This window comes from Acomys minous (genome assembly GCF_964271855.1).
Source record: "Acomys minous genome assembly, chromosome: 4".
Lineage (NCBI taxonomy): Eukaryota > Metazoa > Chordata > Mammalia > Rodentia > Muridae > Acomys > Acomys minous.
Genome location: NC_140486.1, coordinates 106,011,837 through 106,027,523, shown reverse-complemented (window position 1 = coordinate 106,027,523; position 15,687 = coordinate 106,011,837). Strand labels below are relative to the sequence as shown.

At 35.2% G+C, this 15,687-nt stretch overlaps 1 protein-coding gene across 6 annotated transcripts in view; it reads right to left on the bottom strand.

Moving 5' to 3' along the window:
* The window catches only part of ERBB4 (erb-b2 receptor tyrosine kinase 4), a 1,013,384-nt gene that overhangs the window by 367,040 nt on the left and 630,657 nt on the right, over window positions 1–15,687 (bottom strand). For all 6 annotated transcript variants that reach the window (XM_084778333.1, XM_084778334.1, XM_084778335.1 and 3 more), the window contains one exon: window positions 5,919–6,053. In XM_084778333.1, coding sequence (XP_084634459.1) covers window positions 5,919–6,053 — 135 coding nt within the window. The remainder of the gene's footprint in view (window positions 1–5,918; window positions 6,054–15,687) is intronic.

Genomic DNA, 15,687 nt, shown 5'->3' with positions numbered 1-15,687 from the left:
TAATTGATAGAAGGGCTAACACTTGGCGTCAATGTAGTCTACTGTGACACATGTTCTTAGATTGTATGTTAGTTCTGTCCATTATTATTTTGTTAAGGAAAAAGTGGGGAAGAGTCTGGAACACATAGGCACAGGGGAAAACTTCCTGAACAGAACACCAACAGCCCAGGCCTTAACATCAACAATTAATAAATGGGACCTCATGAGGCTGAGAAGCTTCTGTAAAGCAGGTGACACTGTCAAGAGAACAAAGCGACAGACTACAGACTGGGAAAAGATCTTCACCAACCCTTCATCTGACAAAGGTCTAATATCCAAAATATATAAAGAACTCAAGAAATTAAATACCACCAAACCAAATAACCCAATAGAGAAATGAGGCGCAGAACTAAACAGAGAATTCTCAACAGAAGAATATCAAATGGCTGAGAATCACTTAAAGAAATGCTCGACCTCCTTAGTCATCAGAGAAATGCAAATCAAAACGACACTGAGATTCCATCTTACACCCATCAGAATGGCTAAGATCAGTAACTCAACTGACACCACATGCTGGCGAGGGTGTGGAGAAAGAGGAACACTCCTGCATTGCTGGTGGGAATGCAAACTAGTACAACCACTTTGGAAAGCTATCTGGCGCTTTCTCAGAAAAATGGGAATAGGGCTTCCTCAAGACACAGCTATTCCACTCCTTGGAATATACCCAGAAGATGCACTACCACGCAACAGGGACATATGCTCAACCATGTTCATAGCTGCCTTATTCATAATAGCCAGAACTTGGAAACAACCTACGTGTCCCTCAGTAGAAGAATGGATAAAGAAACTGTGGTACATCTACACTATGGAATACTACTCAGCTATTAAAAACAAGGAATTTCCAAAATTTGTGGACAAATGGATTGAACTAGAAATTGTCATGATGAGTGAGTTCACACAGAAGCAAAAAGAGCTAAATGGTATATACTCACTTGTATCTAGACACTAGTCCAAGGTGTACGTCCCCATGAAAAACTGTACCTACCAGGAAAGTGGGTAAGAGGGGAGGACATCCTATTGAGACTCTAGGTGTGAGAAGCCTGGGAGATTGAGGCAATAGAAGGATCCAGCGGGTCCTGGAAAACTACAGGCGAGTCTGGGCCCTGGGGTCCCCTGCAAATTATGGCAACAGCCAAGGAAAATATAGGCAGTAAACCTCGAACCCCTACCCAGACTAGCCGATGGACAGGACATTCTCCACTGTTGAGTGGAGAAGGAGATCTGACTTTCACACAAACTCTGGTGCCCCATATTTGAACATGTCCCTTGGATGGAGATGCCTGGTGGCACTCAGAGGAAGAATAATAGGTCATCAAGGAGAGACTTGATACCCTATGAGCATATACAGGGGGAGGAGGTCCCCCTCAGTCACAGACATAGGGGAGGGGAGTAGGGGCAAAGTGGGAGGAAGGGAGGAATGGGAGGATACAAGGGATGGGCTAACAACTGAGATGTAATATGAATTAAAAAAAAGAATGTTGTATACTCAAATTACAAAACAGTATTTAGAGATTTAAAAACATTTTATAACATGAAATTTATGATAAATTTATTTTACAGTAGGCTATTTTATATAAAATTCTATATTTTATACAGAAAAAATCATTTTTAGAAGGCTATGTCTTGGATTCACATGAATTAACTTATACTTTCCGATGTGTTTTACATTTTCCCATAATTTACACTCTGACTCTAAAATATTTCAAAAATCATGTAACTTGATTGCATGTATGAATTTTCATAAATTGCATCTGTCTATACTTGTCTTGATTGCATTTTAACTGTACACCAAAGTCCAACATTAAAATACTATCTCTATTTCATATAAATATTGTAATATCTAAGGTGTAACAAGAGTAATATTGTAATAAATCTAGTTCAGTTTTATTTTCAGACTTGCTCTCTCCTAGCTCAAGATACTTATTTCATGAGACACACGTTTAATGTTGGAAGAAAGTTCAATTATTGAACCCTTATTAAGGTGTATGGGATTCAATAAAATGGAAAAACACCAGAAATTAAAGCTGTTTGAACATCTTATTTAGAGAAATGATTAGTTAAGGAATTCTGTCTAGGAAGGTGATCCTACATACATACTTGTCAATTTCCCATTCCAATTCTGTCATAAGCTGGTATTTAGTTCTGGAAAACAATTTAGATATATGATACATCTTGTAGGGTTGCATCATTTTAAGTTGCTTTAATAGTTATAATAGGTCTTTTCTTTACATTTCAATTATGTATCAAATGAATGTCATCAAAGAACATATTTCTCTCTAAAATAATTTCCATATTTTTATTATGAACTCATGAAATAAAAAATATGGGGAGACCTGGTGGCACTCAGAGGAAGGATAGCAGACTACCAAGAAGAGACTTGATACCCTATGAGCATATACAGGGGGAGGAGGTCCCCCTCAGTCACAGTCATAGGGGAGGGGAGTAGGGGGAAAATGGGAGGGAGGGAGGAATAGGAGGATACGAGGGAGGGGATAACCATTGAGATGTAATATGAATAAATTAATAAAAATATGTAAGGAAATATTTTACAGACTCATTTTAGTAATAATTTTTAGGGAGGGGTCAGAATTGTTTTAACTATGCTTGAAGTTTTGATACAAAGTTTGGATTTTTATTTATTGAATAGAGGCCTAATCATTGATCTGAGTTGCATGAGACTGATTGATTGCTTTTGGTAAGATGGCTGTTTTTATTAGATGCTTTCTACCAATTCATGAGCATGGGAGTTGTTCTTTTTTTTTTTTTTTTTATTCCTTTGGTATCTTCCTAATTATATTTTTTGAGTTCTTAGTTTCTATTGAACATGATAGTCTTGTTTCTATGTTTATGAATGGAATCTGTCTCTGCTTTACTTTTCAGTATGGCTGTCATTGGTTTATATGAAAATCGGTGACTTTATCTTTTAATTCTCTATCTTTCTACTCTCCTGAAAATATTCATCAGCTCTAGGAACCTTTAGATCTTGCCTGAAACAAGGATACTATTTTATCACTAGCATATCCTTTTATTTCCTTCTTTCGTCTTATCTCTAGGACTATAAGCACTTTTTTGAATTATTAAATAAAAATAAAAAGGGTCTTTGTCCTAGTCCTGATATTGGTGGAAATGCTTTGAGTTTTCCCACGTTTAGCATAATGTTGTCCCTGGTTTCATCATTTACATACTTTATTATGTTGAGGTAGATTCCCTCTACCACTAGTCCCTCCATGTCTTTTACTAGGAAGGGATATTGGATTTTATCGCATGTCTTTTCTACAGTTAATATCAGGATCTTTGATTTGTCTTTGAGATTACGTATGACATGGACAACTTTGTCGATTTACACCTGGTGAACCATTCCTTCCTTTCAGGAATCAAATGTAAGGAAGAACAAATCACTTGTAATATTGTCCTAATGAATACCTTCAAGCATGACTGAAACTTCCTATGTCCAGCTGAAGAAGAAGGGAATTACGTATAAGCTAGAAAACCTAGTTCATAAACCTGGAAAACAGGCATAAATTTACTGAACATAGTAAGCCACCCAGTTTTTGTTTACGGTTATTCACAATGGCAGAGTATTGGGGTACAGTTGACTTAGCGTAAGTATTGGTAGGCTGGTAACAAGAAAAGCCACTAAGCTCTTAGGCCTAAATGGGATGCATCAGATCATGTGAGAGCATATTTAGAAGCTTTTGAACATGAGGGGATATATTCTTCCTTATTATTAATTTTCTCTTAAAATTATTTTCTTCAATAACAAATATTAATCAAACTATATAATCACATATTAATTATAAATGACAGAAACCACAGATTATATCCATATTACATTTCCAGTACCTATTATCCTTTGAGCCCAAGGAATGGCTCAATTGTGTCTGATTGTATTATATGAGAGAGCAATCTAGTTCTGGCAAAAAATTTAAATTACAATTTATTCATTTAATTATTCTTAACTATGATGAAAAATCATAAAATTCAATGTTTTAATTTCATATTTCAGTGGCACTGGGTATACTCTCACAACTATTTTATCTAATAAAACTTCAGTTATGAGCAAACTAAAAAGCAGGCCCCCACTTTTCTCCTTAGGCTATCTATTTGATTTTTTTTTCAAATATTACCATTGCAAGTGCAAGTTATCAATGGATTTACTTTTCTGTGAATTTTTTTCCGTTAGTACATAAAAAGTATAGGAAACTAATATTTAAATAATAGTTAATTCATTATTTCTGGATCTAATATCAGAAAGTGGATGGGATGGCTTACCATCTGGATCTGTGTAAGTAGTAACATTTTGGAGAACAATCAAACAATGGTTAATCATTAAAGGACATTGACTATTACCCCATTTTTTACTTTTCAGATGCAGTTTTTATTTTTTGCATCTGAAAATTTTGCATGCAGGACAAAAAAGTGTAGCCATAGTTGCTTAATTATAGGCACAATCATCCAAATTAACCCCCCAAAACGAGCAGAACAAAGCCATACCGTGTGTGAATGAAAACAAACCCCACAGACATTTTCGGCTTCAAACTCTGTTAAAGGGGTGGGCAGATATCGCTCTGGCTCTGGCTCCGACTTTATTCTTACCTGATCTCATTTATGCCTTAAAGCATAGTCATTCTGAGAATCTATAACTCCTGCCTTACATAATACACCCATAGTATAAGCCACCTGGACATAGTACCCATTTCTAAACCACATCTTTTCCATTGTTAGCACAAGCAGATTCAAAAGGAAAATAAAAACTTGCACATGAAATTTTACCTTGTAGGTAACTTGAAAACTACAAAGACAGAATCTCATACAAATTTCTGTTTAAATATGACAAGAAAATTATGTTAGTCTACTTTCACAAAAAAATAGTTTTAGCCTTTTATTAAAAACACAGCTGTCAGTTTTGATCAAATACATTCATATTTCCCCATTATGTTATTAAGGCCATCATGAAATTTAATAATTGTCCCTTGGAGTTTGATTTCCCATAAAAGCGTCATAACACAATCAGCACTACTGCAAATAATTATGGAAGTATGTGGAGACAGTTATGATTTCAGGTGGGAAATACATAATAATAGATGAGAAATTTAAAACCCCAGTTAATACTTGATAAAGATTCAGTTCTCATACAAATGCCAGTAATAATAAATGTGTGACAACAAAGCCTGCTTTATAAAAATGAAAGATTCCATACCAAGTCATTGCAGAGGGTTTAATGATAGTTCAGCATCTATTTGCTTATCATTTCATCATATTAAACACTATTAATCTGGTAAATCCTCCCAGGTACAAATAGTATGATACATTTAAAATATAAATAACTCAGTAGCTTATTTCTGATTAAAACCTAAGATGGTGAAAGTGCTTCTTGTATATGAAGTCTGTAATGACTCACATGATATTATTGAGCGTTGTAATAAAATATTACCAATAGGACATTAGAAATAAGTCAAGGTTTGAGAATTCTAAGAGAGAATACCTAAAAGAATGATGCTGGTTAACAATTTGCTGTATGACATATAAATGAAGGAAGAAACTACTAAGATTTTTGATGGATTCAGATGTGAAAAGATCATTAGTACATGCTGTACTAGATGGTCACTATACCAGAGGGTAGAAGAATATTTTAAGACATCACAGACAGTGATGTTGGTTGTTGAGATGGGTTCATCAGGTACATGTTTGACCTCAAGTTTGATGACCTGATTTTAAGCCCCAGGCACTATATGTTGGAAAAAGATGATCAATTCCCACAAATTGTCCCCTGATCTCCATGCATGAACAAAACATACATGTAAAGAGAAACCCACACAAATAAATAAATAAATAAATAAATAAATGTAAAATAAATGATAGTATATAATGCTACTCACATCCAGAGCTCCCATTTGTTGACACCAGAGTCATGTTGGAAGGCCATGGGTTTCGGACAATATCCTGCCAGTGTATGGTGTCAGCATAGCACAGGAATTTGTTCTGGTCTACGTAGACTCCACCATTTAGAATTTCTGTATTGGAAACAAAACCAACCATTGTTGTTTATTTAAGATGTTAGACATCAGAAAGGCATTATTCAATTTATTTTTAATGTTAGACACACAATTGGAGCCAGGATGCTTCTAAAATATTTTCAATGGTCCACCTACCTTGATTTCCATACTTCAAAAGGCTGAAAAACACAGACCATAACTATAAATAACTCTATTATAGATAAAAACCCTCAATATTTAGATAGACCTATTTTTATTTTCTGTAACTTTACCATAAATCATGTAACATTTCATATGCTGCTACTTTGTCTTAATATTACACTATAAGGATTGAATGATAATTATTATTTTATTCCATTAACAATATTATAATACACCAGAGTGTGAACTATTTAGTGTTATTTAATGAAACTCTTATTATTTTGTTTTTCTTTGGTTAGTCAGTAAATTTCCAAAACTGTCATTCCACATCCACAGACTGTGAAAAGTCCGAAGATTTTTGATACACATTCTCAAAAGTGCCTTTTTTTAGTACTAATTCAATATGATGTTGACTAGGGTTCATACATAAGGGAATTAGTGTAAAGTAAAAAATGAAATTAACAATTCTAATACAAAATATTCTCTGCCGTCTAGTTATCAAAAGATTGGTCACTCGTTAAGAATACCACAAAACAAGACACTATTTCATTCCAGTTTGACACTGAAACCTGGACATGATATAAAAAAAAATCCATGAAAGGTAATTTTTACTCAATTTTCTACCACTGAGCAAATACTGATTAGCTAAAGTATTTCCCACCCACAGTGTGTGTTCACACATGCGGAGAGTCCATCAGCTGTCTTTCAGGCTATCCATAACATTTAAAAGAGTTCCTCTGAAATTATTGTTTTGAATAAATTAATTAGACATACACATCACATCTTCCTCCATATTATCTACTGCGGTTTCCCTCTGTAGTCCAGGCTATAATCTTAGAACCATTATATGATAATTTGGAAAGTTTTTCATTTCAACTCTTAAATCAGAAAAACAAGTACCAGCCTTAAAACAAATGAACAACAACAACAAAAAGTACGACACATATTCAGGGTTGGATCAGCTGCTGTACAGAGCCAGTCTGCTGTCTTATGGCTTTCTATGTGCCTTCTTTATGTCATCTAAGACAAACGTTGTGATGTGAAAGCAAAATAAGCCAGCAGAGAAAATAGAAGACTCTCTCTGCTGAATGCCAAGAGATGAATGGATAAAGAAAATATATTGTATAAACAATTGTATTGTATAAACAAAATGGCATATTGTTCAACTATGAAGAATAAAATCATGGCATTTGCATGAAGTACTACTATAGACAGTGATATTCTATGATATTTATAATGTAAGAAGATAAATATAAAACATTTTCTCTCATTTGTGAAGCTTAAATATTATATAGGAACACAAGAGGAGATATGGGGACAAATTATATTAATACGAGGTGGGCGGAGACTAGGGGAGAATGAAAATAACGATAATCAAAGTACATGATGCACTTGAATAAAATATTTGTGATATCCATAATTGTGCATAATGAATATGTGCCATTAAAGTTTACTACAAACAAAATCTTAAATAGTAACTGTATTTCATTGTTCAAAGAATAACCACACTACAATACACAGACCTAAAGAAACTCAAATACAAGGAGGACCCTAGAAACAATGCTTACATTTTATTCAGAAGGGCAAATAGAATAGATCTCCACCTCTTGCAGCAGTTGAAGAGAAGGAACAGGAAGGGAGCCTACCATAGATGTCCTCTGAAGGACTCCACCCAGCAGGAGATCCAAGCAGATAATGAGACTCACAGCCAAACTCCGGGGTGGAACCCCAGGTAGTCTTATGGAAGAGTTGGGTATTAGAGGAACCTGGAGGGTTTAGAAGCTCCACAAATATCAATGGTGCCAGTAAATCTGGGCATAGGAAGCGGGTGCTGCAGGGACTGACGCACCAACCAAGGACCATGCACGGGGAGGACCTAGACCCTCTTCTCAGATGTAGTAGATAGGCAGCAGAGTCTCCTTCCGGGCCCCATAATATCCGGTGTAGGGACTACTTCTGACATGGACTCTGTCCCCCACTCGTTGATCACTTCCCCGTGGCATGGCGTTCTTGCCAGGTCTCAGAGGAAGAGGATACAGGCAATCCAGATTTGATAGGGTTAGGTCAGATGTTAGGGTAGGAGGGCTCCCCTTTCTGAGGACTAGGAGAGGGAGGGAGAGAAAGGGTATGAGGGTTGGAGGGTGGCATCAGGAGGTGACAAGGGGTCAGGATGTAAAGTGAACAAATTAACAATAAAAAATAAATAAATAAAAATCTTCCATAGGTTCACATGAAAGCCTGATGAAACAACAGCTTAAGCACATACAGCTACCCAATACATACCAAAAAGTTAGTGTGTGCTAGTGTGGAAAGCAAGGCATGTTCCTTAGTAGACTTGAAAATAATCTTCCTGGTACCGTTCTTCAAACTATTTTTAATCTTGTTACTCTCTTGCTTCTGTATGCCTTGTCCAAGCTAAATATTTAAAAGCTTTCATAAACCAGTGTGAATCGAATGAATAAAGGAATAAGTAACTGCACAGTAGTATTTGTGGATAAAAATTGGTGGCACATCCAAAGAACCTTTGCATGTATAAAATTCTCAAGATTAATTTGCATTTTTCAAAGAGTTCCACTTTCAAACTCAGTCCCGTTCTTCTCATCAATCATTTCACTGCCTGTTGGTTTCACTTCTTGGGAGAGGAGGAAAAAAGAATAAAAGGGAAATTAGATCATCTTTCGTCTTCTAAAACCTAGTTCATTATTTTTCATGACTTAACCATCCAACCTTCATCAGAACAGATGGGAGATCCAAGAAGGATTATAAAATAATTTTTTGTAACCATGTTTGGCATTAGGTTTCTATGTGAAAATGTTTGCAGGTCTTATACTAATAGCTTTCTCACGAGACACTGGGTGATACACTTCAGCTCCAGGAATAATTCTTCATTAGGGGAAAAGATAGGAAATGAAAGTTATTTTTCAGTCTCCATTTGGAATAGTTCTACTGCCAAAAAATGCAAAGAGTGAGGCAATAGCTCAAACATTATGAAAAGAAACTTTTTCTTCATGGGTTATATTTTAATTCAAATTGTTCACATGGAAGAAACATCTGAATATTCTCAAATAGAATCAGATTGCATCATGATGAATTATAATCTCACTAAACCGCTTTCTTCAGCAGAATTAATCTACTATTATTATTGACATCTGTTTCATAGAAATATTACATTTCAGAGCTTGGCTTCTTAGAAAAGCAATACAGGAAGAAAGACAATCATAATTCTGAGAGCTTAGAGATTAAAATTTCAAATTTAATCTGAATGATACTTTTGTCACAAGAGATCCCCAAACCAGCATCTTCTAGCAAGTCTCATCAGGAGGGTTATGCATTTCTGGCTTCGAATACTGAATAATTTCTTTGTTTTAGAAAATAAGCTTTTTACCATTATGATTTAAACTTTTCTCTTCTTTCGAATATCAGAATACCACAGTAAGAGAAGATAGACATTGGCATAGTCATTGACATGTATAGGAATGTACCTATGAACATATATCACATTTTAAAAACTTGTCTACCAAAATAATTTCAGGAAATAAGTGTTTTTAAATATGCTTTAAAGTTTTGTTTGGTTTTATAATTGTATGAAAATATAAAATATTAGCCTGGCATTGCTTGTGAGCATCAAATAAACACTGATGCTTAAAGGAATCTCATTCCGCTGTACTCACAATGTGTTGAAAAAATAGATCAAAATAAATTAAGCAAGACACAAATAGATTCTTGGTAATTATTCAATTGTCAGCAGAAAGGCTTCTTGAGCTTTTCTTTTTTATTATTTTTATTATTTTTCTTTATATATATTTATATTATTACACATATATAATAAAGTACCTACAGCAAGAAGAACCATGAACCAATAAAGAATTATAGAAATGTTACATTCACAGTGTTTTGGCTATTTGTATTTGGCAACCTTGGAGAAAACATCTTTCCTATACTGGAGAGTCTAAAATTCTGAATGTGAATCAATATCTATCATATCTCATCTTTATTAACTTAAAACATCTATTTAGACCTAAAAACATCTTAGCCCCTAAATGACTAAGCTTAATTGTAAAACTAAATTATCTGGTCTTTAACCCCATCAGAAACTTGAGAAAAAATAAAATTTAATTACCTGAATAGACAGGAAGTGCATGTGAGCAACTTCCAATATGAGAAAATGACAGAGACAGTTTGCTGTCTGAGCAGTTCTTGAGCTTTCTTAATAAATTGTATGAAAATATTTCCAGCAATTTCACAAAACAGAACTATTAATACATATTAATATCAACATGCATTCAGTAAAAATAAAAGTATCACTCATAACTGAAAACTTCAACTAAACATTTAAACATGTTTCTGTCTCAATCATTTCTTACTAAATGCATAGAGCTGAAGTAAAAGGCAGAATAAATTTTTTTTATACTTAGTGTAAGTAAATAGTAATCTACACTATGCTGTGATATAGAATTTAACAAGGCACATATATAACATTATTTGAACTTGCATATAACTAGACCAAAGTTCATGAAGTTAAGAAGCATGCTTGAAAACTGTCTTTTCAGTATTTATCACTGGGTAGTCTTCACCCAAAGGAAACTTTCGTTTATATGGACAAATATGAGTCATGTAATTTCATGCAAACATTAGTTAGTTAACTGCTGTAGCTTCTATTTTGTTGTTGTTTGTTGTTTTGTTTATTTTTGTTTGTTTCAGTTTTTTAAATCAGGTTTCTCTGTGTGCCTTGGCTGTCTTAGACTTGCTTTGTAAACCAGGCTGGCCTGGAATTTAGAGTGAGCCCCCTGCCTCTGTCTCCCTGAGTTCTGGGATTAAAAGTGTGAGCCATCATGCCTGGTTTGTAGCATCTTCTTGAATTTGCATTGTGATTAATTAAAATTAATGATGAAAGCTATCTTTTTCCATAAACAACTTATATGTCATTTTATCTGAACCTGTGATTAAGTCAGAAACTACTTTTATTTGCTTGATAAAATTGTATGCCAGTATCTGGTATTAATATAAGGAGATATACAGTAGACATTTACAAAATTAGAAATCTGTAGCTAGTAGTATATATTGCGTGTAAACTATATATACACATATATAATGTTAATATATATTCTTATATTAGACTTATTGTTAATAGAAATAAAATTAATAATATTTTACAAAATCACCAACAAAATACAAAATACAAAATTACTGTAGGTGATATGCTTGATATATTAGGTACTAATTTAGCTTTTATGATATTAATTAGTTGTTAGTTATTTAAACATTTTGTGGTATTAAAAAAGCCTATTTTATCCAGCAAGGTCAGTTATTGGTTACTATGTAAATAATTATGACTGAGTTATTCTCGTTGGCCCAAATTTCCTTGAACTTACACAAATACCCTAACATATACTATGCCAAAGCTTAAAATTATGCTATAATACTCATTTGTGAGCTTACCTGATAAAGCTTCTGAAATAATTTTTAGGAATTTACAAAGTGCTGTTATGACAATTGAAAGACAAGATAAGCAACTTACATCTTCGAATCCTAAGACACTGTCTATTTGACTGTTCTTTTCACTTAAATATGTTTTCTTGAGTCAGAGGAAGGTAATGTTTTTGTTATTCAAATAACTTCTTTTGTTATCTACTCTCCCCAAGACTAGTTATTATAGTGAATTACCAGATAGTGTCTTTTAATAGAATCACTGACATTTTACAAATATAGTCTTTCTAAAATATATGTGCTAAAATAATTGTAGTTTGTCTCTGACCTATACAAAATAGCCTAATTGTGATGTGACATCCTTACTAAAAATACAGATCAATGTGACCACCTGGTAGTTTTAGGAAGCTGAAAGTATTTGTCTGGCCCAATGTACTATTTCTAATTACTACATAAAAAGTGACTCTAACTCTCTTTTTTTCATAACGGCTATTATAATTATAAATATAACTACTCATATGACACTTTGGTCTCTACACTGACATGGGTAGTAAATATCTCTCAAAGAACCATTAACCCCAATGATATAATAAAAATCTAATAAACAGGAATGAAATAGTTTACATCAATCTCTGCCTGTGCATCTAAATGTCTCACTTTGTAGGGGTTGATCATATCGGTCAACCATAGAATGGGAATACAGGTTAAAAGCATCACACGTGTCTAGTTACAGTGCCGACATCTAAATAATGTGTATATTAGACTTATATTACCTAGCCAAGGTAAAGTATACAAGCCGAGAAGTCAAAATTCAAAGCCACACAAAGGCCATTTTCAAAATGAGGCTGCACAAGCATTTATGGGACTTCTCAGCAACAAAGCAATACATCTTTCTCACTGTCATCACCTTAAGCCACACAAGTCTGTTGGCAGATAATGATACAGAAGTAATATAGATCCCATCATCCACCTGTGATACTTAATACATCATCTCTGGAGTGGACTTGGTCTGTGGATTCTTGTATCACTCCCAAACCCAGACCTTTCAGCTGGGAGCACAATGAATTGCTGCTACCCCACTGGGTCAGCCCTCAAGGGTCATTATTAATAAGCTGAGACTCTAAAGGCTAATGAGAACCGGGTGCTCGAGGAGACAATGGCTCATTCATCATCAATCAAGCTTTGAAGTTTTTATACAGATGATTTAAGGCGAGTTGAAGTGTGCAAAATTGAAATGTCACATTTGTATTGGGAGGGGGGTGGAGGGTGATAATGCAAATGAGTGATGTAACCCTCTATCTCTCCGCTTGGCGATCAGAGTCAAGAGCTCGTGGGTGCGAGTGCCGAATGTGAGGAAGGAACACTGGACAGTTTTTCAACCAGAGCGAGGCAATTTAAAGAGGAAAATTATTAGGCCCATTGGCTGAAAATCAAATTATAATAGAAAAAAAGCAAAACCACCTTGATTTCAGCTGGACAGAGCTCGTTTATGTTGCCACGGTGTTCTCACTTACTCATAATGCTTCATGACTTATGACAATTCTGAGCTTTCAAAGTTTCAAGTTAGTACAGGCTCTTTTAGTGGCGCGCTGTGAATAACTAGTTTGGTAGAGGTTAGCCATCTTTTATAGCACTCCGTCAACCATCACCCGACGCAGAGTACATGCTTTCACACCTTATCAATTATTTTTGGTTACTTCCCTTGTCTTCCCTATATTGCAGTGCGCTCTTCAAGAATAAGAGCCACGAGACCAGCAGTGAGTCCCTGCATGTGTCCCTATCCTGCACAGAGTGGAGATTCTGAGAGGAAATCTATGTTGCGCTATCCACTTATAAGTGAGTATATACCATGCATGACTTTCTGGGTCTGGGTTATCGCCACAAACTGCTATACCAACCAAAGATAATGAATGCATTAAGCCTAGATGTCCTGTCAAGATCTAGCCAATGGACAGTTCATTCTCCACTGTTGTAGGGAGAACAAGGACTACCTCTGACATGAATTCTGCCCCCCCCTAAGTTTGATCACTTTTCCTTTTGGGGGTGGTCTGGTGGCACTCAGAGGAAGGAGAAGCAGGCTGTCCAGACAAGACTTGATAGGCTGTGGTCTTCTGGTAGGGGAGGAGGTCCCCTTCTGTCAGAGGTCTAGGGGAGAGGAATAGGGGGAAGGAAGGGGAAATGGGAAGATACGTGTGAAGGGACAACAATTGGGATGTAATCTAAATAAATTATAAAACAAAAGAATAAGAAACATGAAGCACACCATTCTATGTTCATAATTCCTAAGAAAATGACCAGAATGTGAAATTCTGGATTAGCAATCTAAGTCAGTAGGAAAAGGTGTTTACTGTCAAGATGTGTGACCTCTGAGTTCATGCCCGGATCCCTAAAACCCTCATGTTGGAAAGAGAAAATTGATTCCTGTAAATTGTCCTCTGATCTCATACCCTCACACACTAAAGAAATTTAGATCTATCAATAGTGACTTCATTTCTTCATATTTAATTAATCATTATGTCCTGATGGAAGTCACTTATAGTTTTCAGTTTATATACACGTTTTAAACTCAGATTTTATCATCTCATAACACTTGCTATATGAATCATTCTTGCATATTAAAATAATAATATATGAATTGAAGAAAGAGCGTCTACAGTGTAGATGGGTTAGGAGGTAGATATATAGATAGATGAAAAAACAAATAGCTACTTCTTCCCATATCAAGATTTAAGGTATAAAGGAAGGAAAAATACTGAATAGAGTTAATGAGGTAAACCAAACCTTAAAATGTAATTTTAACTGGCTAGCTGTAGGAACTTTTTCACTATTTCAAGGGACAACCCTAACCTTTATAATTGGGTTTCTGGGGTCGTAGTACCAATCAAACACAGATTCTGTTTTCATCTCGACAATTATTTAAACAGCAGTTTCCCTATTAGAATAAGCAAGGCTTTTGTTTTTATATACTTATATTAATATTCTGTTACTAGGTGGTATATTGCAGAGCACATTAAATGAGATAGTTTTGTTTTATTTTATATATTCTTCTGTTTAGGTGTCTCAAGAATATAACGTAGTATACAATAATCAGGGTGCTAGATTTCAGTCCATATTGTTTCCTTACTACTGTATTAAAAATATTCTGCTATACTTGCAGACAGAATTGTCCTCAAAGGGTCTCCACCCAACAGCTGTTAGAAACAGACGCTGAGACTCACAGCCAAACATTGGATGAAGCACAGGAATTCTAGCGGAAAAATCAGGGGGAAGGATAAAAGGACCTTGAGGTAACAAGAGCTCCACGAAAAGACCAACAAAGCCAACAACTAACGAGGATCCAGAGGGGCCTGTGGAATCTGAAGCACCAACGAAGGACCATGCACGGACTGTACTATGTCCTGTACATTGCTATAGCCTATGGGCAGCTCATTATTCATGTGGGTCCTCTAGTAAGGAAAGCAGGGACTGTCTCTTTTCTGAGGAATAGGGGAGGAGGAGGGAGGGTAAGACTAACAGGAAAGGAGGGAAGGGCCTACCTACAATGAGGATGTAAAGTGAATAAACAAAATAAAATCATTAAAAGGAAAGAAAGATAAAAAGGCTAAAATTAAATGCTCAAGACTGAAATAATCATGAAACCATGAGTGTATGTTGCCTCTTAATGACTCTAAGGAACCTTCAATAAACAATTATTTTCTGTTGATCTGAATTAAGTCACAAAGTCATATCCAGTACTAGGGAACCACGTTTCTTCCATGACTGTCACATGATCAATTACGTATTGTATTTAAAAGTTCCAAGTGGTAATAGTAATAGGGAGACGAAGAGCTGTCATACACAAATAGTCTACATATCATTTTAACATCCTTGGGGAGTTCATTTGTTTTGCTGCCTGTTTTGTTGTTCAACATCAAATCTGGAAATTTCATCTCCCATGCTCACATTTGTTGACGCATGATATCCTAGTGTCTCCAGTTCTGCACTGATGGGCAATGCACACCTTTCTCATTTAGGTTACTGTGAGTGGTACTGCTGTGCTATCCTGGAATCCATCTTTCATGCAAAGCTATAGGCAAAACTATGT